General features: G+C 37.9%; 1 protein-coding gene across 2 annotated transcripts in view; it reads right to left on the bottom strand.

The window, feature by feature from the left end:
* The window catches only part of REV1 (DNA-directed DNA polymerase), a 264,062-nt gene that overhangs the window by 70,399 nt on the left and 167,525 nt on the right, over nt 1-26,138 (bottom strand). For both annotated transcript variants that reach the window (XM_089830019.1, XM_089830018.1), the window contains exon 18: nt 14,322-14,390. In XM_089830019.1, the coding sequence (XP_089686145.1) occupies nt 14,322-14,390 (69 nt within the window). The remainder of the gene's footprint in view (nt 1-14,321; nt 14,391-26,138) is intronic.

Raw genomic sequence — 26,138 nt, forward strand, 5'->3', positions numbered from 1 at the left:
TGGAACCTGAACAGTCCCCAAATAGTATTGTTAGTTTGTGGTAACCAATCATGGAGGTAATGTACACTCCACAATTCTTCGGTCGGGCCGAGCCGAGCCCTGAGTGAGGGTTTGGGGGCGGCAACCCCCAATACAGCCGTCGCCGATATGTTTTTGGGGCTATTTTATCAGCAATTTTGGGCCGACATGTTGTAACTAAATATAACCCTAAAGTGGATAAAAACTTGTATAAAATGGCTTAGGGTTAGGGATTTCATACAAGGTGTGATGCGATAATAGCTTCTTGCAGCAGTATTGAGCTATAAGGGATTATTGATTGTAATTAGGTTGTAATCAATGGATGATTAAAAATATTGGACTCATTGTTTGGTGGATGTAGCCCAAGGATTGGGTGAACCACGTTAAATCTTTGAGTATTTGTGTTCTCTTCTGTGTGCATTATTTTTTTTGGTTATTGGATATATTTGTATGTAATTGTTATTTCTATCTCGTTAGTCCTAACAAATGATAGTCCCCTCTTCTGGAATTTGGAATGTATGTCTCAGTATGCTACTTATTCAGTTTCTGAGATTTGGCAAAACTGGGGATTGCAGCTAATTCTAGAATTTCATGAACACATACCATGTGGTATCAGGTACTAGGGCCAGGGTTCCTTACATATTGTTTGATATCGAAATGTTGTAGGTTGGATGTATACATTTCCATTTTTCCTATTGACATGCTGGATTGTTTGCCTTTGTTTGATTATGATTATACAGATTATGTAAGCTACTAACTGGTTATGTTATTATTTTCTGCCAGAGTAAGGACAAGTGTGGTAATTTCCTACTTATTTTATCTTGGTATCATTGTCATAAACAAGACTTAGATAGGCTAACATTATTCTAATTATAGATAAACTCCACTTCGTGAGGTAAGTGATGCTATGCATGCCTCTTTACTCTCATCTCTGTTTACATATTCAGACATAAGGACCACACAAGTTGACTGATAGGAGTTCATAAATGCATTCACATTGCATCAGGATAGAAAAATGGATGCATACATTCGCTTATATTAATCATCTTGACTAGCCTTGTATGGATAGGAATAAGCATTGATGAGAATTGCTTTGTTTGCTTTCTTCTGGTCACACCTTGATGTAATGTCTATTATTAAAATAGATAGTTAGAGCAAGATGTATCTAAAGATGTATAATTAGGTTCAGTTTGCAGCAATTTTAAAAAGTGTGGCAACTTAAAGTAATCTATCTGCAATTTGACATCATACTTTTACAGGGTAATATGGGGAATTGACAATTTCGAATTATATGTTTGAAATTAAAAAAGATGTTTCTATGGGGAGTCTGATTTCAGATTGTGAGCCATTAAGTATGGTTGCTGCTTTAAATTGGTTTTTGGAATATTGCTTATAAGTTTTTAAGACAATCCTCCAAAATAGGTCTATGTTTTCTATGCAGTAAGGTACTAACAAAGAAGGCAAGCTTTGTGGAAATTGTCCTTGTGTACTAGGCAGGGACGGGATTGCCTTAGAGAGTGGGGACTTATTAGAAAGCAAATGAAGGAATAAGAAGGCAAGTATACAACAAATGTTTGGAAATGTAAATGCAAAACAATGTATTGGAAATTTATCCTGCTGGTATCAAATTTTGCATCGAATGCTTTGTATAGCGAAATTTGTAAGAGAGGATATAGAATTCCTCAACTTGTCCCCGTAGTTTGTAATAAGCCCAAGCTGGCTCTTAACTGAATTTGCTAAATAATGGTGATATTCTTTTTGTGTTTTCAGTTTTTCTATTGAAATTAAAGCTTTTGTATGTTCCCACAGATATGCAACACCAAAGATAGTATTGAAATGACATACCAAATATCTATGCAAAGACTGTTAATCGATTCACAATTCTATGCTGCAACTTATTCATTCAATTTAAATTTGCATACACAACATTCTTCTTACCCAACTTTGACAGTTTGCACAGTTAATAACAACTGGAATTGAAATTGTATGAACTTCAAATTATTTACAATGGAACCCAAAAGATATGCAAAGTGCATAGCCCAAATGATGCAAGGATGTGCCCACCTGTAGCTTCTAAACCCCCACATGACTTACAGCAGTCTGTGATAATCCCCTCTTATATCCATGATAGGTAGTATTAATACATGTGCTGCCTCTTAAACAGATCGCAGCTCCCACTAAATGTTGTATTGGCTGTTTACTGTATAAGGTAAAAGGATACTTATCGCATGTAGTATAGTAAGATATAACATAGAACAGATACTTTATTCATATATGCAATATGCACTCCAATGCTTACAATATGATTATAATGATGTTCCAAAGTCCTTTCCGGAGAGTGTACATATACTTTCCTGAAGGGGTGACTCAACCTTCATGTACCCTTTTGGATACAATTCTACACGTTGGCTACAATAAAGAATTTACCGACAACATCATCCCCACCCCACCCCCCCCCCCCCCCCCAAAAAAAAGTAAAGTCAGCTCCGAACAAAAATTACAAAATTACCAAGACAGATTAACAAATGAAATACATTAACTGTGATTAACTATAACAGGATAGATCTTTTTCCTTCACATCGCATTCACATTCCTCCCATGCCTACACTAAACTGGTCTCCAAAAACACGTTGCATCTGTAGGCTCTGCTAACACAATATTGTCTCCCTAGCCAAGCTGACCTTGATAGCCACCCGTGCCACCTTCTTTGCTTCCAACTCATGGGTAAACTGAGCCAAGTGTCGCTCTGCTGCTTCCAACTAGATGGTCAGCTCCTCTCGAGCTCACTATGCATCCACCAAGATAGCCTCAAGTCCAACCAACACCTACTCCGAGTGCCTCAAAGCGTAGCATCCCTCTCGAAAGGCTTGCTCCACTGCTCTCTCCACCTCTGGCACACAAACACTCTATGCCTATAGTAGCTCCAAGTCTCATCAACTAGTCACACTTCCCATGACTAATGACAGAACTGGCTGGGGGTCCGGGGGCAATGCCCCTAGCGGGGTCGAGGGGCACCATCAAACCCACACAGAAGTCCATGGAACACACCATTTTTGTGATTTTCTTCCAAACCCATACTTTCTGCCAACCGCTTATGTTTTCTTCATTACTTATTTATGTCTTTCCCTTCAGTACCATACATTTTCCATTGTCAATTGTTTTGATTTGTCGTCTTTTTTTTTAGGACCTCCTATCACCCTTCTTTATGTCGTCGCTTGTATCATTTTATGTCATACGACTGTGCAATGATGTTTTATAACTTCTTTGTCGCTGTCGGATGGTGTACAACACTCTCATGTCCATACGTTGGTCTTCTTACGGTGTTTCAAGTATCCCTTCTCTATGTGAGCTGTAGGACTATATGACAATCCTTCTAGTCCATACTATAGTCCTTCCACCCAATTCGTATGGTGTACTTATGTGTCGATCGTACATCAGTACCGTGTCTACCTTCTTCTATCTCCAAGCTCGTACAGTGTCATTATTTGATGTGCTTCTTTCGTATGGTGGTCTCCTCTCCTATTTTCTCATATGGTGGGCTCTCTCTATTATTCCCTGCTTGTACAAAGGCCATACAAAACTTCCTGTCCCCTTCTATCAAAAGGTCCTATGGTGACCATACAAACCTCTATAGCTCTTGTGTACACCATATGGTGGTTTTATAGGCTGTTGGCTTGCACGTTGTTAATCCTTAGCTGATGCTCATACAGCCGTATGACATCGTTCCCTGACTAATAGTTGTACCGCTTCTATTAATGTCGATACGGTGCTGCTTCTTTACCATACAAAACTCCAAATATTTGTGCCTTTCCAATGCTCTATTTTTGTCCTGTTGTTGTCGTACAATCCCTTTTAAAGTCATATAATGTGCTCCTAAGGCCATACGGTGCTAGCCTCACGCTCTCTCTTGTATGTAGTGGTCGTACGGTATCTTTTTAGGTCACAGTTGGTCTTTTCCAACTCCGTACGATGCACCTTCTATGTTTCTAAGGTGTCATATGCCAAACATCTACTTTTTCCTATGTGCTTTGCATTCGTACAGTGTTCTTTCCTTCCTCGTAATGACAATACGGTATCTTCTTTCCACTTGATGGCCTTCAATTTATTCTTTTATCATTGCTCTATTAACATTTTACAATTTTACATTATTTGCATTTACTTTACATATATGCATTACTAATTAGTATTTTTTTATTCTCTCTAAGTTGTCTATGGAGGCACGTTATTTCTTTCATGATAGATTTGCAACTTTGACCTTTTTACTGCATCAACTACTTCCTTCCCATCGAGCGTCCATAATTTAATTGCCCCATTATCGCCAACTTCGCAGATCTTGTATGTTCTAACCAATTTAACTTTAAATTTGCCTAGTCTAATTTCATTATGCCCATTATACTTTAAAACTAACTAGCCTGGTTGAAATTTATTCAATTTCAAATGCTTGTCATGCCATACTTTTCGCCTATTCTGTGTAACCTTCGTGGCCCATCGTGCCTGCAATCGTTAATCATCAAGTTTATTTAAGTTATACAATCTCTCCCTCAAACTTTCCGTATCTCCCAGTTTGTTCTCAATCGCGATCCTTAAACTTGGTACCATGAATTCTATCCGCTGCCACTCCTTACTATCAATAACTATATTCTTGATTCTAGAACTTTCACTCCATACTACTGAAGTTTTTATTAAGCCCTTCCTCTTTGTTTCCTGTGTAGACCGTACAATGTGTTTTCCTTGCTGCCGATACCTTCTACTAAATTCGTGCTATGGTGTAACCTCTTCTTTCCACGTGGTTCGTTCACCGTGTAACGTACAATGGAATCTTTCCTTTTTATGGGTTCGTACAATATGCTCTCTCTTGTATTGGCCATACGTTCTTTCCTTCAGCTTCAGCTATAACCACCTTGCCTTCTTTCACTTCTCTATATCCCTTCGGTCATTCATTTTCCTCTCCTTTATTACCTTCGTCAACCCTTAACATATTACAGCTTGGAAAGAGCTCGTAGTCCTCCATTTGCCAATGGAATAGGTTGTTCACCGAGTCCAAGTCATCATTGTTAGACCCTCCTTCCAGTCTCAATACTCCCTCTTCATCAAGTTCCATTCTCTTCTTCCTCTCGTCATCCCCTTCACCTTCACCTTTGGAATCCGATAACATTGCCTCCTCACCTATCATCTATGTGTAAGTTGATTACAAATCTTCGGCCTCCACATTCCATGGACATGGTATTTTGTTTCCAATCGTGTTCCACCTTCGCCTATACCAGCCATCCCTACCCAAGGATGGTGTCATACCCTTCTCTTTTTAACGAAATGACCACGAAATCCAATAAGAATGGTTGCATTTCAATGGTTACCGATTACGCCATCAAGCTTCCCAACGGCTTGATTCCGTGTTGATTTGCAATGAGTAACTGAAATGTAGGTGACCACAATGTAGGTTGTCCCAACTTTTTCCATATATCGTCCGGTAACACGTTTACGCCTAACCCTCCTTCGATGATTGTGTCTGTGAGTATGGTTCCCAGGATAATAGCATTGGGCCTGTTGCAGTAGCTCAACTGCCATCCTTTCCTGTCTCTTTTGTTGCTTTCAAGAGTGGTGTCATGTTCAATATCGCTATCCGCAACTGAGGCATTGTAAGAAGGTCATTTAATTTTATAGTAACTTTCATTTGCATTACCTACCTTACCATGTTTTGTTCTGCCAAGTTTCTCCTTAAGGCGCTAGCAAAGTCTTTTGTTTGTAATTTCTCCATTTCCATTTGTTTTTCCAACTTCGTGCGTGCTTGCTGCAACCTCTTCTTTTCTTGCTTGCTACAACCTCTTCTTTGCTTAGGGCATTTTGAATCCTCGTGGTCTCCTGGACCACACCATCTGCATAACAACTGTAGCATTTCCTTCATGGTACAGTCTCTAGCGAAGTGCCCCCAGAGGTTGCATGCACAGCATTGTATCATCGGCCATCCACTTGAGTCATATTGTATCCAACTTTAGCCTCCATTATTGTTATTATTGTTATTGTTACCACCTCATCTACGCCAATTATTGTTACAGTGTCCTCCTAAAGCTGCATCATTGTTCATGTTCATTCCTGCTCTTGAGTTGGATACTTCATGTGCCAGTAACACTTGCCGATGTCCCTTCATCTTCGTATTGAATGGGCATTCCTTTGTGGAATGTTCTGCAATTTGGCAGATATCGCAAAATTGTTTTTTCGGGTAGGAGCCCTTTGTGTGGCCCTCCTCCTTACAGTCTGTACACCACAATCCCCCCTTCACCGAGTCAGGATTCTTTTCCAAATTTTTAAATTCCTTCATCATCTGTAGCATATCCTTTTCCAACGCTCAAACTTACTTTCTTGATTCTTCGTCGCTGTTGCTACTTTCGGAAGATGAATCATAAGAGTCCGACAATTTGTGTTTCTTCTTGCTTATTTTTTACCTATTCTCTAGATACATCACCCGATTATACACATTTGTGTACAATGATGGAGGTACAATTTCCATTTTCTTCTTTAGTGTCGGTCGTAGCCCTTCAACATACCATCGTTTCTTTAATGCGTTAGTTGACGGGCACTCCATCTTCCCCACCAATTCTTTCAGCCTTCTTGCATATACATGAATCGTTTCAATCTTTCCCTGCGTCATACTGTATATTTCTGCTACAATTTTGTTATTGTCCCTTAGTAGTCAGAACTATGCAATTAAATCCTTCCTAACATTTGCCCATTAATTAATTTATATGGATTGGCATCTGAAAACCAATCAATTGCTACACCCCATAGGGTCGCTGGAAAGTGTCGAACCCAGTCATCCTAGTCCCTTACACCATTTGGCATCCATATTGTTTCACGTCTTGCAGTGTCTGATTGGATCTGTCGTCCCATCACCATTGAACTTCAGCAATTTTTCCTTTGGTCTTGCCATTACTATTTTCTTCTAAAGTGGTGGTGCTTGCTATGCACCCATGTTGTTCTATGCATCCGCGTTGTTCTACACAACCATGCTGCTTTAGACAACCACCCTATTTCCAACAACCACGTTACCTGGTGAGAAAAGATCTTCCTCGAGCAAAGTTTTTTGATTCTTTGCCTATATCCATTCATTGGGTGTATCGGGAATGAAGAGTTCACTCCACACTCGCGCTCCTTCGGCACTTCAAGCCATGCAAGTTACTTCCCTTCTGTTCGGATTCTCTAACCTCAGCGTATACAAGTTAAGGAACTTCTCCCTTGTCTCTTCCAGCAATTTCAATCGTTGTCAAGTCTCTTCCAGCAATTCTTCAACACTCCTCGGTCTGCTAGGTGAATGCACTCACTCCGTTTGTGCTCCTTCACCTCTTCAATGTCCGTCAGTAAGTTGCTGAAACTTTTGTTTGCACCCCGCCTATTGTGCTAAAATTAATACTTTTTGTGTTGTGCGTATCTCATCCTTATCTTTTATCTTATTCTTATCTTTATTAAGCAAATTGGCATTAATCTTCATAACACCTCCTTTGTTCTAGGTTCAACTAGCAATGGCGCCAAATGTTTACCGTACGAGGTAAAAGGATTTTTATTGCATGTAGTATAGTAAGATATAACACAAAATAGATACTTTATTCATATACGCAATATACACTCCAATGCTTACAATATGATTATAATGATGTTCCAAAGTGCCTTCTAGACAGTGTACATATACTTTCCCGAAGGGGTGACTCAACCGTCACACACCCTTTCGGATATAATTCTACTAGTCATCTAGAATATAGAATTTACCGACAACATTGGCTCCTAATAATGCGATGTGGCCTCCAAAGACTGATCGCAAGCCCTTAAATACTCAACTCAGTCCCTCAATGTTGACACACAAGCCTTCAAGACTTGAACGCAGCCCTACGAAATCAGTAAATGATGCCTTATTTAAAGAGGGTAATCTCTCAAACTAAATCAACCATTAGTATGAAATCGTAGGTATGTAAGATGCAAACACAATTCAAATTCTCTTCACCGTTTGGATCTCAAACTTTCAAACTAACTACATAATTGTCCAATGCCAGAGTATGTAAATGAATAACATCAAACAATAGTGAATTTGGATGCTATAATCTGAAGGAAGTAAATGAACCTCTACTCGCAAAAATAACAGTTTGAGGTTGTAGCAATTTCTCCACGAATTCAACTCCAGAATGAACGCTTTAATCAAAATTCCCAAACTTCAATTTTTTTAGCAAAAAATTCGCTTCTCAGCTACAAGAAACACAGTGCGAAAAGCACCAAATCCAAACCCCAGCAAACTCAGATTGAATCCATTATACATCAGCAATGGATAGAAATTCACAAGACTTGAACCCTACAAGAAATAATCAAAAAAAGAAAATAGACAATTGGATGTTTTTCTCTCACAAATGGGCTCATATTTATAACACAAATTGGCACTTAGCTTTTTCTTCACACTTTTCCCTTAAGAAACTTTATCTTCACAATTTCATTTTATAATATTAAATAACATAAAGTGTCTTTATAATAATGAAGCCTCATTAATTTATTAATTAATAAAACCCATCAATTAAATAGCTCAATCCAATGCAGATGATGACCAACTCCCAACGCCACCAACTACATTGCCAAATATGGCAATTGTCCAAAATAGACTTACTAAAAATAGCAAGTCCACAACTGAGACCCTCAAATCTTACTATAAGCTCACCAAGGTCGTGATGATGAACTGACCTAGCCAACTTCAGAGACTTGCTAAAAATGGGGACACTACAGATTTGGTATATGGGTTGTCTTGAATTTCCTCATTATTACCCCCATAAAACGGAATGTATGTAAATGAAACTATAAACTCTTAATTTTGTGGGGCAAGGCCAGAGGTTTTTCTCCGCACAGCTATTTCCTGTCGGTGCCTCTAGTGAGTTGGGTTGTATATAAGGTTAAATTAATAAAATAATTTAGCTTAGGCCTTCTCTTGATAAAAAATAATAATAAAAATAAAACTGACTTTTATAACCAAGATAAAGCTGTAAACGTAAAAAATAATTAAAAATAACTTTTAAAAGCAAATTAAAACTGCAAAGTTAAATAACTGAGTTATTGGATCCTTTCATTTAGGCCTAGATCTTGAGACCAAAACCCACAGGGAATCTGGATGCGCCCTAGGAATCTTCCCAAAATTTGGATGGGATCCAAAGGAATCCACAAGCACCCAAAGTTGTGGTCACCCAAAAACAAGCCTCACATACCATTTTTATTTTATTAAATCTAAAAAAATCTAAAATCCTCATTTCAACCATAAAGCATGCATTTGGTGATTTGATGATCATGCATTTATCTCTCAAGCATTTTTCACCATTTGGAGGACTAAGACCCACATCAAAGACTTAGGAATCACTGGGGAAGGCAGATTTAATGGTCAAAGGTGAGTGAATCTTTGTTTAGTTTAAGTTTTAAACAATATTTTAAGATTTTTCTAAAAGATAAAATATTTTAAGAAGTTTTGAATACTTTTTTATGCATTGTATGCATATTAAGGGGTTATAAAGCAAATTCTTTTTTCAATTAATCTTTTTGCAATAATGTGTTGAGATTTTCTTTTCCATTTTAAGTTCATTATTCAAAGTCAAACAGAATGGTTGGAAGCGGAAGTGGAAGCTCTAGTTCAATTGTCAGAGCAAAGCCTTTTAAAGTTTAAGCAAGTTCACCACTTTGGCATTACAAAACAAAGCTAAAGGCAGTGCTTGGTGATGGGAGTTGTATTTGGCAGTGAAACCATTGATAGGGCATCAGGTCATGCTATCGAGTGAAACCTCACTTCATTTCCAACACTAGAAATGGAATGAAACCTTGTAAGGGGGCACACAGGAATAGACTATTAAGTTATTTAATCCTGCAATATGCTACAAAACAAGAGGAAGATGATTGGAGAAGCAATAGGGGAAAGAGAGTGACTACTCCATCCCCTGCCTAGACATGCTAAAAAAGACCTACTAGATTGGTAAAATTTATTTGCCCACATCCTTTCTTACCAATGACGCCATCTTCTAAACCATAAAATGTTCCACGAAAAAGAGGCCCATTGTATGTGGCCTTCAAAAATAAAAGTAAAGAGGTTGCTGATCAAAATATTGCTTAGTGCATATATGTGAATGGGTTTCCATTCAACCTTGATAGATCACATTATCGACAGGAGATGGTGACTACCCTTTGTAATACACCTCCCAATTATATAGTCATCAATATGAAAATGTGCAAACCATCTTATTGGCAAAGGAGAAATCCTTGATGAGACACAATTGAGAGTGGTCAAGGATACATAGGCATAAAATGGTGTCTGTCCATTTTGATGGAAGAAAAGATTGCAAGAATAGGCCCCTAACAATGTTATAGTAGTGTCAGCTAAAGAGGCAATGGTACTGAAGGCAATGGATTTTGAGGGGCAATTGAAAGATGCAAGCTTCATTGCCAATAGCCTTACAGAATCAATTTTGATGGTGGGGGCTGCAAATATTGTCTCAATCATGATGGACAATGCTAAAAAAGTAGGGCATCTAGGGCTATAGTGGAGGCCACATATAATCACATTTTGTGGACACCGTTTGCAATCCTTGCTCAATTTAATCATGCAAAATATTGGCACTCAAATTGAATGGGCAATACAATTTTCACAGGCTAAGAAGATTCAAATGTTTATGACTAATCATTACATGACACAAGCCATAATTAGGACTTTCTCTGCATTGGAGTCGTTAAAGGCAATTTAAGTTTTTTGTAATTTTTTAATTTTTAGTAATAATTTATTTCTTTTAAAGTTGAACTTGATATGTGACATGTATGTTTTATGCCATCACTAGTTGTTGAAACATGAATTGCATCTCACACAACCATCTTAAGACGATTTGTAAAGGTGCTAGATGCCTCGAGTGCTATGGTTATCAACACTTTGTGGAGTGTGTGGAGTCAATCAAACATAGAATAATCCCAAAAAGTAAAAGCATTGAATATGTTTTGGAATTCATCGAGCCCATCATAAGCATGATTAGGTTTTCAGATACTAATCGCCCATGTTTGGGTGAAATTTGTAATGTCCCCTTTTTGACATGCACCAGCTACTTATTTTATTTTAGCCTTTATTTTCCCCGGAGGCTAAAAAGGAAGAAATAAGGGGGAAAAGATATATTAAATTAATTACTTATAAGGTTACTAAACAATGAAATATTAAAAAGTAACTTTATATTTAAGTGATTTAATATTAAAGTGACTAACATAATAAAATATCAAAAGTCACTTAAAAGAATAAAGTGTTGGATTCCGCTAGAAGCTTCTTGGAGTTGCTTGTGTTTTCTTTCTAAGGAGCCTTTGGGGGGTCATTTTACACATCTTGAGTTGCATATTCATCTATTGTGCTGAGAGCCTTAGTGCTTGCATACTTGCCTGAGGGTTTGAAGACTCTAAGGTGCCAATTTCGGTTGTGAGATATCAACCCTAGTTGGGAGTGGAGGAATTGGTATTCAACGAATTCATTTGTGATTAATTGGGAGATAATATTCAATGATTTTTGTTCAGCTCGTGCATCTAATTTTTGACATCAGTTGGCAAGGAAAAAGGTTTCAATTTTCGCAGCAGATCTGAAAAAGCAGACCGAAAAAGCAATCCGAAAAAGCAAATCCGAAAAAGCAGTCTGAAAAAGCAAATTCGAAAAAACAAAGCCAAAAAGCATGTCATCTCAGCTACTTATTCCAAATTATTTTGGTATTTACATTTGGCAATTGTAGATAGATACATTTGACAAGTAATATATGTCTTTTTGTTACCAAAGTATTCAGTCATTGTAAACATTGAAGTATTGAAGGGAAATCAACTTAATTCAGTTGTTCAGTTTGTATGCCAAATGTTTGTAAAAACGTCTCATTGCATAGTCATTCACAGGATGCATGCCAAGTGTTTGTGAAAATACCTCTTGGCTGTAGGTGTGCATTTTACATCAGAATTTCATGTACTTGCATTTGAAAAATAATAAAAAAAAGTTGCATATCACTTTGATTTCCAATTAGTTATTTTGCAATCATTTGTATTCATCAATATCATTAGCATTCAAAAATCATAGCAAAACAACAAACATCAGCAAACTGAGGCTGCAAGGGATGTAATGTCCCGTTTCAAGACATTCACTGTGTTTCCTCTTATTTGTATTCATTTTTTTAATCTTTTCTATCATATTTACTTGAACATGTCATATTCCATATATATATCAATATTTTATAGAGATGTGTCTATTCGTAGTTATATTAAATATTATTATATTAATTATATATGGTGATATATATTAATATCAATTGCATATGATTATAATAATATATGATTATGTATAAATCATTTATTAATAACAATATTATTTCAATATATATATATAACAAAGATATAATTGCCATATACTATAGTACTTAAATAGTATATATATATGTATGTATATATATTAATTATCTATAACATGTATTTAAATATCTAATTATATATGGATATATAATAATTATATATATATATATATATATATTTGATATTTATAATTATATTATTATGATATAATTTATATTCGTATCTTAGTATAAATATACATTATCAATTATTTTAATATAATACTCTATGTATAATATTTATTTATTATTTAATTTATATGTCAAAACAGGGACATCACAAGGGAAGTGTTTGACAAAATTCCTAAGGCAGAAAAACGGGAATAAAACTTCAAAAATTGTCAAGGCACTTTACAAAATTTATGATTGTATCAACACCATTGTGGACAACATAAAAACAATAATAGTGGGTAAGGATGTTTTCAATGTTGTGGAAACAATATTGTTGACCATTGGAACCCGGATGACCACCCCTTATATCTCTTGACATATGCTTTGCCACCAAGGTTATATGTCCAAGAGATAGTTTCACAACCAACAAAGTAACACTATATAGAGATGCAAAAGTTACTGCTGATTACAAGGCTGCATCTACAAATATATATGATGATAAAACTCAAAATATTGTCCTCACCAAGTTTTCCCAATTCGCACTACCAAATATCATGACACTATTGCTCTTCATCCTCAATATAGGATGGATGCTAATAGTCAATGGTATGTAGATGGTCAAGGCTTTATTTTCTCACATCCTCTTGCAATTAAAGTTCTCTTTTATTTGATCATGATGCTATCATATTGAAATTAAAATACTAGATCTAAATGTCGTATGCTAACTCAACAAATTGAAAGTTCTTCATCTGAACGCCATTGGAGTACATACTCTTTCATCCACTTGGTTAAGCGCAATCATTTGGGTGCCAAAAAAGAAAAGGATTTGGTCTCCATAACTCCAACCTTCGCCTATTGACACATAAGAAAATGGACTACCATGAGCGTGTGACAAGGAATTAGGATTTATTCCCTGAGTATGTTGATTTAGATGCCACGGTTGCACAACTTGCCCAAGACTTCGTAGATGAGCAAGAGGCAGTTGTTCCACATGACATGGACATAGCAAGTGGCCAGCTGGTTGGTTCAAATGAAGTCAAAGTGGAACCAAATGTTAACCTTGATTCCTATAAAGATAATGAAGATAAATTTGGATATTAAATCTGAAATATGGCTTGTAATTTAAATTTTCACTATGTAATGACATGTTGAGATTTTTTCAAGGTATGAATATGATATATGAGGCATTCTATTTATAATGTTATTGACAATTATGGGTTTACGAGTACCATGCTTCTAACTTCTGCAGTCCCCCTCATATCAAGGATTGATCTTCAGTCCGAACTTCGACTGAAAAAGAAATAACCTGTCATCATAGCTGTTTTCACCGACATCATCAGGCCCAATACTACTACCCCTCCCAATCCTACTTCAGTTATCCAGAAAAACAAATTGTCCAATGCTGCTAATATATATTAGGAGTTAGAACACAATGCCAGAAATCCACTCTACATTCAAGCACACAATAATGATTTTTTATCAATAGAAAGATGCTACTTATCCTAAACGTAAAATACAATAGATGATTGGCACATATAACATAGTTTCCATCTAACATAATTTATGAAATTTTGTTTATATCATGAAATTCCTGTCAATGGTGCACAAGTTAGAATGAAGGAATTATGCCATGAAAATAATGAAAAATAAAGTTAACCATACCATAAACATTAAGAGCACAATGGACATCCCTCTCATAGAACTTTATGAATTCACTGATAAATGATAAGAACTATGCAATAACAAGTCAAATATAAATGGAGTAAAAATCCTTGTTCATCTAGTAATAAAGATTACCTTGATGGCACGATTCTGCTGCTTCTAATTTCAATATTTGCAGACCAATGCCCCTTACCTCTTTGACATCTGCAATTCATTTTTAAAAATTAATCTTAAAACTGCCAGAGAGTGAAAAATGCAATAATGCTCCTTAAAGTACCATTGATGTTTTAGCAAGAACACAACAATATCTATTGTGTATCACAAAATTGATCCAAAAAAAACAGCATCTACAATGCTGCTAAGACATATTTCCATTCATTACTAAAACAAAAACATCTACAAAGCATGAAAACTAAGAAATGGGGAGAAAATTAGGCATAAACTGATCCATCACTAGTCCCCAAAAATGCAGCATGCAAACATCAGACATTTGTTTGCATCTAATATGTTGTTTTGGTATTCATGTGTTTACTTGATATTAAGTTAAAAAACCTTTTGGCAAATAATTTCCATACCAAAAATCCAAATAAAATGATAGAAAAAAAAAGCTAATTTCATTTTGATATAGTGTATATAGATGAAATGCCTTCTAGATCATAATTATCCAGTGATAAAGCTGTTTATCGATGAAAAGGATAAACATTTCATTCTTAGGAATAGAGTCTGTCATTCCCTTTTCATGCAATACTAAAAAAGATTGTGTTGTGCATATCTTTACAAGAACCATTAACAAGAACAAAAAGTGGCAGACTCAAGATATACAATTACGTTGAGGAAGAAGGTAGGCTAAAATTTTATATCACTATGATAAACAGCAGAATTATATTAATACAACACATTCATATTTTGATTTTAGCAAATAATTGAAATTTCAAATTAATAAACCATCACTTTGTCATCCATGCTCATTTTTCAATGAGCGTGAATCCAAAATGAAAGAAGTAAAAGAATGTTTTATTCTAAAGTTCATATCTCATTTTTATCATCAGACATGAACCCGAAAACACAGGAGAAGAAAAAAATGGTTTACTAAAAATTTTATAACTCAATTTTATCCTTGAAACGTTACCAAGGTGCCTAAAGCCCTGTAAGTACTTGTGATAATGAACTAAGATGGACAGATGTTCATCCTTATTTTCAAGCAACAAATTTTCATGATGGGAATTTTTGAATGAGTTGCACTTCTCAAAATAAGCTATATATCCTGCTCAACTTTGATTTTGCTTTTCTACTTTGAGCACATGTCTTCTCTTTGTAAGAATTTAAGAAATGGTCTAAATGGAGTTTGTACTGGTCTTGGGATATTCACATTCTACATTGTCTTAAAAAGTTGTGCCATAAGGACCGAGATTTGTTTCTAGCTTTGTCTCATAGTACCAATGACATTATACTGAGTTTCTGCTTTATCCTTGTCTGTTTCACTTTGAACCCTCTAACCTCTTCACTCCATTTTCATATTTCTATTTTTGCATACCCTGATTTTGTAACTATCCTCTCTCTTTGATAGAATCTACTCTCTCCTCTGCACGGCTACATTCAAAAACATATATGTTGACCTGTTAGCAGAATATCTACCTAAGGTAATAGCAACACAGAATTCAGCTTATTTTGACATGTTTGAATTTTCTGATGTAAACAACAATGTATCAAATCTGTTACTAACAAATTGTCATCGAACATTGAGAATATTATTAGAAACAATATCTATGAATCAAAAAACAACACTATATAATATAAAAATTTAAAAATGAAACAACTCGCATGTTGATACAATTTGCTATTATAAATACGTACCACAATGATAGAACAATAAAGGCGTACTATACAGCAGGTACTCTTAACAACAGGTATGAAATAGTGGTGAGTCAACATTGCATCATAGAGACACAAAATTAGAAATACGCTACTTGTCTGTACAAAAATGGAATCACCTCAAATAACAAGATATTTTTCATCCTTGGCTCTTGCTTGGAACCAAAGGGGGTTTTGTCCTCTAAATCTCGACAATTTTGACAAATTTGATCCTCAGATGCAATAGTTAAATACAGATATTTAAACTATGAAAAAGGTTTGATTTCATAAAATTGCATAGTCCCTTTTGAATGAATTGTCTCAGCCTAGTCTTCATTTTGGTTTCTTTGTTTTGAATCCCCCTTCCCTCCAAAAGCGCTCAATTAAAAACATTTTAATAAAATATTACAAAAGACCTAATTCTGTTCCATATATGCAAACCCGCTTTAACTAGATACTAATAATATTTAAGATGTCAATTTTGGATGTTTTCTATCATATTACTAGGACTAACTTAAAATATTACTGTTGAAAAGTTTCCCTAATATTATCCCTTAGCCTATAGGAAATGATTTAATAGGCCTTGGGCAAGAAATAAGGGAGTGCTAGTAACTTAGTATAGAGTCAACCAAATACAAACTAGCATGTCATTGCCTACCCAAGATTTGAATGGAGATAGTCTTTAAAAAAAAGTGTGTATTACTATATTTATGGAATATATTACTCATTTCCTTTACAGTTACAACAGAGTTCAAATTCAGTAAGCATTGTAGACCAAAAAACAAGATCCACAAATAGTAATTTCAAGTGTCAATATCAACAAAAATAGGAGTGTTACAAACATCCATGTGAATATCACATATTTTTGCATAAACAGCATTGTCAAGATTGAATATTTGCATGTAAACAATCGCAACATATCTACATGTGAAAATTGGAAAATGCGAATACCATTGTAGCATAATGGGAAGAACATTTCCAAGAAAACCAATTTCCAATTTGAAGAAGTCAGAGAACATTTGTAATCATGAGAGATGATTTGTCAATCATGTTTGTCTACACAACTACGGCAAAATAGTCAATTTTTTTGTATTTACAATTGTGGGCAGAAAGACAAAAATATCCTTCATCATGTAATAACCCCCAACAGGCTATAACTAGATAAATGCCAATTTTTATCAATCATCAATTATTTGCCATTTTGTCAAACTTCGCAGGTCAGCTTTGATATCAATGCTAACTCCAACGTTGGTTTAAGAAACAATTAACTCAAACTTACCATTGCCCCCAAACATAAAATGATAGATCTTGCAAGGCAAAACTTAAAAAGTGACAAAAGATACTATATTCTAGCCAACGGGTTGAGTTAGTATCCGAAAGGTTGCGTGATGGTTGAGTCACCCCTTCGGAAAGTATATGTACATCGTCCAAATGGATTTATGAATCATCATTGTAATTGGAATTGCATATCTGCTTATATGAATAAAGCAGAGTAACGAGAATCGCCCAAAAATCGCGTGAATCGGCGATTCATCCAAAAAATTGCCCAAATCGCCAAGACATCGCCCACGGCCAGTAAAGTATGGACTTGTAAAATTAATGTTTATTTAACTTTCTTTTTGACCTGTTCGCTTTGTTATAACCCTAAAGGGCCTTCTATTTGTTTAACATGAGTAGAAGAGAGGAAAAGTGAGAGCGAAGAAGAGAAAAGAAATGCCATAGGTTTCTAACCGGCAAGAAGGAAGAGCACAAAAGAGATCAGCAATCCATTTGGGGAGGCCATCAATTGCATTGGGAGCATTAAGAAGCCAATCTCAACACTCCTCAACTCATTTGCAAGAGGTAAGTGCTCTTTTTTTTTTTTGCATGTTAGTGTATTATGCACTTTTTGTTAAATTTTTAGTGTATTATGCATTTTTTGTTAAATTTTTATAGTTTTCAAAATTTTTAGTTTAGATCTTGAATGTTCTTTATTTTTATTAAGTTGCAAACTAGGGTTTGTTGTTTTGTAGCTTTTATTAGCTTCAAACTTTGATATTTTACATAAAAAAATTTATTGCAGCAGCCTTTGCTTTCATTTTTCGCAAATTCGCAATGGGTAGAAAAGATGAATGTTGGAAATATAATGAAGAGTTTCCTAGAAGAACCAAATATCAAACAAAATGTATTTTTTGTAAAGAAAAAATAACTTCTGGGGGTATTTATAGATTGAAATACCACATTGCTGCTATACTTGGACACAATGTTACAATTTGCACTCACCAAACTCCTGAGGCAAAACACACTTGCTTAATGGCATTAGAAAAAATTGAAAAAGACAAAAGCCAATAGGAAAATGCAACTTGAAGGGCTAAGGGGTATTGGCTCCCATGTTTTCGCATCCGCAACCGCATCTGCATCTGCATCTGCATCAGCTTCTGCATCCGTAGGTTGTGTTGGAGAGGGTTCTTCTAGGCCTCCTTTTTATCCTAGTTCTTCTGCTCGTGCTAGTGCTAGTGCTAGTGCTAGTCAGTCACATACTGAAACAAAGTCCCACACCAACCTATTGCAGCCTAGAGTGCGGAAAAACAGAATGGATAGTTACTTTGTGCCCCACACTACTCTTGGTTCCCAACCCACGCTTGAGGGCATGGGTTTGAACAAGGAGATTCATGATGCTGCCAGAAAGGAGATATGCAAATTTTGGTACTTTTGCAACATTCCATTTATTGCAGCCAAGTAACTGATTCTTTTTTCTTTGTTTTCTTTAAAGTTAAAATTAAAAGTAAAAGCAAAACTTCAATAATATCTACTTGTTTTATAATTTGAGTCTTTGACATCTAAATTTTTATTTGTGATAGGGCTCCTTATTGGCAAAACATGATAGATGCGGTTGCTATTTGTGGTCCGGGGTTTAAAGCCCCAACTGAGGTTGAGTTGAGCGGATACCTCTTGGATGAGATGGTAGAGGACATGAGGGCTGAGCTCGAGGAGAACCGGAAGGAGTGGATTGCAAAGGGTTGCACCATCATGACTGATGGTTGGACAGATAGGAGGAATTGAACACTCCTCAATTTTCTTGTATCCTGTGGAGGTGATTGATCATTCTACTTTCCTACATACATAATTGTAAATTTTGATTTGTTGAATGCTAATTTGTTGATGAACCATTTAATATTCTAATTCATTGTTTTGTTACTTGTAGGATATACCATGTTCATCAAATCCATCGATGCTTCCGCACATGTAAAAAATGCCACATACTTATGCGATGAGGAAGTCATAGCAGAGGTGGGAGAACAAAATGTGATCCAGGTGGTGACGGATAATGCAACAAGTTATGTTGTTGTAGGTAAACTTTTAACTTTTCAAGTTTTAAAAATAAATTTATTTGAATTTTGAAATTTGAATTTCTAATTGAATAAAAATTGTTGTAGGTAAACTTTGTTTACCGTATGGATTAATTAAGCAATGCACACAGGAAATAGACACGAACACCGAATAGCAAATAGCAGAACTCTTATTATTATTCGCATATACCAACAGTACATTATGCTTCGATGATAAGATATGATATGATATCTGCTATCTACAATGCTTCCCGAAGGGGTTATAAATACTTTCCGAGGAACCTTCCCGAAGGAGTCCGTCGGCCAGATACATAAACTTTTCCGAAGGGTCCTATCGGCTAATACACAATTTCTTTTCCGAAGGGACCCATTGGCTAATACACAATTTCCTTTCCGAAGGGACCCATTGGCCGATACACAATTTCTACCGACGACATCATCCCCCCCAAAAAGAAAAGTCGTCTCCTGACGACTATTACAAAATCTCTGAGAGAAATCAACAACCAAAATACATTGACTGACTAACTGATCTTCAACACTGTCACCTTAGCCAATCTGACATCTGACCCTGATAGCCACCTGTGCCGCTTTCTGCCTTCCAATTCCGAGTACACTGGACCAAGTGTCGCTGCACTGCCTCCAACTGGATGATCAGCTCCTCCCGAGCTCTCTTCGCATCCACCAAGACAGCCTCACCGCCAACACCTAGTCTCAGTGCCTCTGATACATAGACACTCCATGCTTGCCGCAACTCTAAGTCTTCTCAACTGGTCAGACTCCCACGACTGATATCCGCAACAAGTGGGGGTCTAGGGGGCAACGCCCCCGGCGGGGTTGAGGGGCAACGCCCCTCGCCGCCAAGACCAAATTAGCACTCTGAAACCTACACAAAATTGCACGGAACACACCATTTCTGTCATTTTCTACCAATTCTACACTCTTTCTGGCAATTGCTGATGCTTCCCCTTCCCTATGGCATCATCTAATACTCATTCTGAGCATTCTTGATTTGTCGACGCTTTTTTTTAGAAAACCTCCTATCACCCTTCTGTGCTACCAAATAGCAAGTAGAAGCCGTACACCAAAACCCCACTCTTCAAAATCTATAATCTTACAATCCAAATCCGTACACATGATATGCTTGAAAAATCTGTACAATCACCTCGCATTCCCAACTGCAATTTTCGTACTCTGCTTTCGTTTAAAAATCCGTACAAAAAAATGGCTCTAAAATTCGTATGCTTAATATATTTGCTTGAAAATTCGTACGAAACACAAGCTTATAACAAGCCGTACGATATCTTCCTCCAAAAATCCGTACAGCAGCCTCTTGAGAACCCGTACAATTAATTTATCTGGAAAGCCGTACATCATCCTTCCGACATTGAAAACCGTACGGTAGACCTTTTTTACTGTGAAATCCGTATGGTGTTTGTGGAAACCGTACAGTGCCCCTTTACTGTGAAATCCGTATGGCAGCAATGAAATCCGTACTCTAGCAGTGAAATCCGTACGTTAGCAATGAAATCCGTACTCCAAACATGAAATCCGTACGTTGGCTTTAAAAACCGTACTGCAGGCATGAAATCCGTATGTTGGCTTTAAAAACCGTATTGCGAACATGAAATCCGTACGTCCTCCTTCAGATATGAAAAACCGTACGTTACTTCCGTTTCCCTTCAGATGAGAACCCGTACGGTGTTGTCCCCTGCAAATATGGAACCGTACGATACCTTCCAGAACTCGTACGGTGCTTCCCAAAAACCGTACGGTGCTTCCCAAAAACTGTACGGTGCTTTCCAGAATTCGTACGGTGCTTTACTTCACTTCTTTTTTTCTTTTTTCTTTTTTCTTTTTTTTTTCTTTTTTTTTTTTTTTTTTCTTTTCATAATAAATTTTTTGAACAACTATGTACAATATTACATATATACAGTACTTACAGTCTTCTCTCAGTTATTCGTCCACAAGGGTGCGTTACTTCTTTCATTGCAGACATTCAACTTCGACCTCTTCACTACATCGAATACTTCCTTTCGGTCTAGCATCCACTATTTTATTGCTCTGTTATTGCTTACTTCCCTTCCTTGTCGTCGATACCTTTCTGCTATATCTATGGTTTGACATAATACTTTCTTCCTACGCAATCGTACAGTAGAATCTTTCCTTCTTTTGGGTTCGTACTGTATGTTCTGTCCTTCAGCTTCAGTCATATCCGCGTTTCCTTCTTCGGCTTCTCTGTGTTGCTTCGAACATTCATTTCTTCCTTCGGCTTCTCCGTGTTCCTTCAGACATTCATTTCCTCCGTCGGCTTCTCTGTGTTTCTTCGGACAATCATTTCCTCCTTTGGCTTCTCTGTGTTCCTTCGGACATTCATTTCCTTCTTCTTTCTTACCTTCGTCGATCCTTAGCATATTACAAGTTGGAAAGAGCTCGTAATCCTCTATCTGCCAGTGGTAAAGACCATTTACTGAATCCAGATTGTCATCTCCTTCCAATCGTAGGACTCCCTCCTGATCGGGTTCCATAATCTGCCTCCTCTCATTGTCTTCTCCTTCAGAATCCGATGATAGAGCTTCTTCTCCAACCATCTGAGTGTGTAGATCGATGACATACTTTCGGCCTTTGCTTTCGAGTGATAAAGTATTTTTCTTCCAATCGTGCTTTGCCTTGGCTTGTATCAGCCACCCAGAATGGCATCATATCCTCTCCGCTTCAGTGGGATTACGAAAAAGTCCAACAGGAATGGCTGTGTTCCAATCATCACTGGTTGTGCTATCAGGACTCCAAATGGCTTGATTCCATGTTGATCGGCCGTTAGCAGCTGGAATGTAGGCGGCCATAATGTCGGCTATCCCAACTTTTTCCAAGTGTCTTCAGGCAACACATTGACACCAGACCCTCCGTCCACAATTGTTTCCGACAATACAGTCCCAAGAATTCCCATTTCGACGATTGCTGGATGGCGTCCGGATGAGAGGGCTAACAGCATCGGATCTTCTACACTTGCGCCACTTTCCTTCTCCTTTTTGTCCACTGTACTTGCTCCACTTTCCTACTTCCTTCCATGTTCTCCTGGTAGTTGAGCAGCAGGAACAATGTTTGTGAGTGCCGATCGAAGCTGAGGCATAGTGAGCAACAGATCACTTATCCTGACAGGTATCTCGACTTGCAAAATTTGCCGGACAATGTTTTGTTCTGCGCAGTTCCGTAAGGAAGTACTCGGCATGTCCTTCAGGTGTGCCGTTTCTGCCTGTGTTGCTTTCTGGATCTCTACCCGTGCTTCTTCCAGTCTCTTCTTTTCTTCCGCTGGGTTGGGGTACACTTTCGCTTGCTTCCGTGTGATGGCCAAAACCTCTTCTTCGTCCGTCCTGACGGTGATCAAGTTTACTCCCGACTTCGGACACCTAGCATCTTCATGATCACCCGGTCCACACCATCTGCATAGCAACTTCGGTGTGTTCGTCGTTGTGCACTCTCGGGCGAAGTGACCCCACAAATTGCATGTGCGGCATTGAACAATTGGCCAACCATTCGCATCGTACTGGATTCGACTCCTTCCGCCATTGTTGTTGTTGCCACCATTGTTGTTATTGCTATTGTTGTTTGGACCGCGCCGGTTATTTCTATATCCGCCTGATGTGGCACCTTCCATACTGGTGTTCCCGTTCCCTCTTGATGGGGATGCCTCCTGTGACAGGAACACTTGCTGCGGTGTCCTTGTTTTTAAATTGAAAGGGCATTCCTTTACCGAGTGTCCCAGGATCTGACAGATTTCACAAAATTGATCTTTCGGGCAGGATCCCTTCGTATGGCCTTCTTTCTTACATTCCGTGCACCATAGGTCATTGCCCTTAGTTTCCTTGTTCATGTTTTTGAATTCCTTCATCATCCGCATCATGTCCTTCTGGAGGGCACGGACCTTCTTGTTGCTTCCTTCGTCATCGCTGCTATCATCTCCTGAGGATGCATCGTCATCTGAATCGGACGAGCTATTCTTCTTCTTCTTTGTCTTCTGGTCACTTTCGAGGTTCATTGCCCTATTGTATGCTTCAATGTATGTCGATGGTGGCACGATCTTCATTTTTCTCCACAGCTTCGGGTGAAGGCCTTTAATGAACCATCTTTTCTGAAGCCCGTCTGCCGGTTTATTCTCCATTTTACTAATTAAGTCCTTCAATCTCCTAGCAAAGACCCGTACTGTTTCATTCTTCTTTTGCTTGGTATTGAATATCTTGGCTACAATTTCATTATCATCACGCAAAAGTTGAAATTCCGAAATGAACTCCTTAATATTATCCCAACTATTTAATTTCTGTGGATCAGCATCAGTAAACCAATAAATCGCAACACCCCGTAGGGTAGCAGGAAATTGTCGGATCCATTCGTTTGTATCTGTTATGCCATTTGCCCTCCAGATCGTTTCACATGTTTTACAATGTCGAATGGGATCAGTTGCTTCATCACCATCAAATTTAGGCAATTTTTCCTTCGAACCTGCCATTATCACTGTATGTCGAGGGTTTTGTTGTGTACCTGCACTGTTTTGCACTCCCGCGCTGTTTTGAGCACCTGCGCTGTTCTGAGCTCCCGTGCTGTTTTGAACACCCGCGCTGCTTTGCACACCTGCGCTGTTCTGGACAGTCGCGCTGTTCTGCACACCCGCGCTGTTCTGCACACCCACGCTGTTTTCAACACCCGCGCTATTTTGGACTTTCACGCTGTTTGGTGAAGAAGAGGGTTCGTCAACTGAAGCTATCCGTTCCGGAAGTATATCTCAGACGAAGAGGTCACTCCACGCTCGTGCTCCTTTGGCACTCCGAGCCGTGCGAGTCAATCTCCTTCCGTCAGGATTCTCTTCCCGTGGCATATGCAGGTTCAGAAACTCCTCCCTCGCTTCTTCCACCAAATCAAGCCGTTGTCGAGTCTCCTTCAACAATCCTTCCGCACTCTTGTTTCCGTCAGAAATCTTCTCAAACCTCCTTCGATGCTCTATCTGCTGAGCCAAAATTAAATTTTCCTACGGAACGCGTATGGCATCTTTTTCCTTCAACTTACTCTTATCTTTGTTCAACTGATTCGGCATTTAATTCATATCCGCTTGCTTGCGTGCCAGATCCATCGGGCAACGGCGCCAAATGTTTACCGTATGGATTAATTAAGCAACGCACAAAGGAAATAGACACGAACACCGAACAGCAAATAGCAGAACTCTTATTATTATTCGCATATACCAACAGTACATTATGCTTCGATGATAAGATATGATATGATATCTACTGTCTACAATGCTTCCCGAAGGGGTTATAAATACTTTCTGAAGAACCTTCCCGAAGGAGTCCGTCGGCCAGATACAAACTTTTCCGAAGGGTCCTGTCGGCTGATACACAATTTCTTTTCCGAAGGGACCCGTCGGCTAATACACAATTTCCTTTCCGAAGGGACCCATCGGCCGATACACAATTTCTACCGACGACAAACTTTTGATGGAGAGACACCCCACCATATTTTAGTCCCCTTGTGCAGCACACTGCATTGACCTCATGTTGGAGGAAATTGGCAACCTTGAGTTTGTCAAGTCATGTGTGGAAAGGGCAAAAAACATATGCAAATTCATTTATAATCATTCATTTATCCTTAGCACAATGAGGAAGTACACAGAAGGCAAGGAGTTAGCTCGCCCAAGTATCATGAGGTTTGCCTGGAATTTCATCACCCTGTAGTCCTTGTTGACATCAAGGGATGAATTGAGGAGCATGTTTGTTGGGCGGGACTGGATTTCCTCTTCCTATGCTATGACCACTGCAGGGATAGATGTGGCGGATTGCATATTTGATGAGGATGGTTTTTGGAAACCCGCTAGAGAAATCTTGAAGGTAAATTTATTGCAATTTAACATTTAGTATTTTACTTTAAGTTATATTATTTTATATTTAAGTTTTGACTCAAATTTTTTGTTTTACTTTATATGTAGGTCACTGAGCCCCTTGTAGCTTTGCTACGAACTGTTGATGGGGATAAGCCCTCTATGGGCTACATTTATGAGGGCATGGATAGGGCCAAGGAGGCCATCAGAGCCCAATATGCAAGAGTGCAGGAGAGGTATAGCCCTATTTGGGACATCATCGATAGGAGATGGCAGAATCAGCTACATTGACCCATCCATGCAGCAACTTACTTTTTGAACCCGGCATTTCGTTTCCGTCCTGAGTTCAAGGCGGATGCGGACATTCTCACTGGCTTATACACAATGATTCAAAGGTTGAGTAGCGATGAAGATAGCGCTACTGCGACTGTTGAGCTAGACGAGTTCAACAATAAAGAGGGACCACTTTTCTCTAGCAGGATGGCCATAAATGCTCAGACAACACTATAGCCAGGTAAAAATTAAATAATATATTCAATGTTCGTGAATCTAGATTCTAAACTTAAAGTTGATTATGTAATTTTAGAGTTAACTTGTAATTTGTAAATGAGACTAATTGTTTCTATTTTCCCATATTGCAGATAGATGGTGGCAAATGTTTGGGGCCACAACCCCAAAACTTCAAAAAATTGCTACCCGTATTCTGAGTCAGCCAAGCAGCGCTTCTGGATGTGAGCGCAGTTGGTCCATGTTCGAGCACATCCATTCGTAGAGGAGAAACAGGTTGACAGTGCAGAAGTTGAATGATATTGTCTTTGTTCATTACAACCTCCGTCTTTGGATCAGACAGATTTTGGGCACTGACTCCTCTCTAATCATTCTAGAGGAGATTGATCCAGAATCAGAGTG

This window comes from Cupressus sempervirens, chromosome 5 (genome assembly GCF_028749045.1).
Source record: "Cupressus sempervirens isolate cs-2001-9-10 chromosome 5, ASM2874904v1, whole genome shotgun sequence".
NCBI lineage: Eukaryota > Viridiplantae > Streptophyta > Pinopsida > Cupressales > Cupressaceae > Cupressus > Cupressus sempervirens.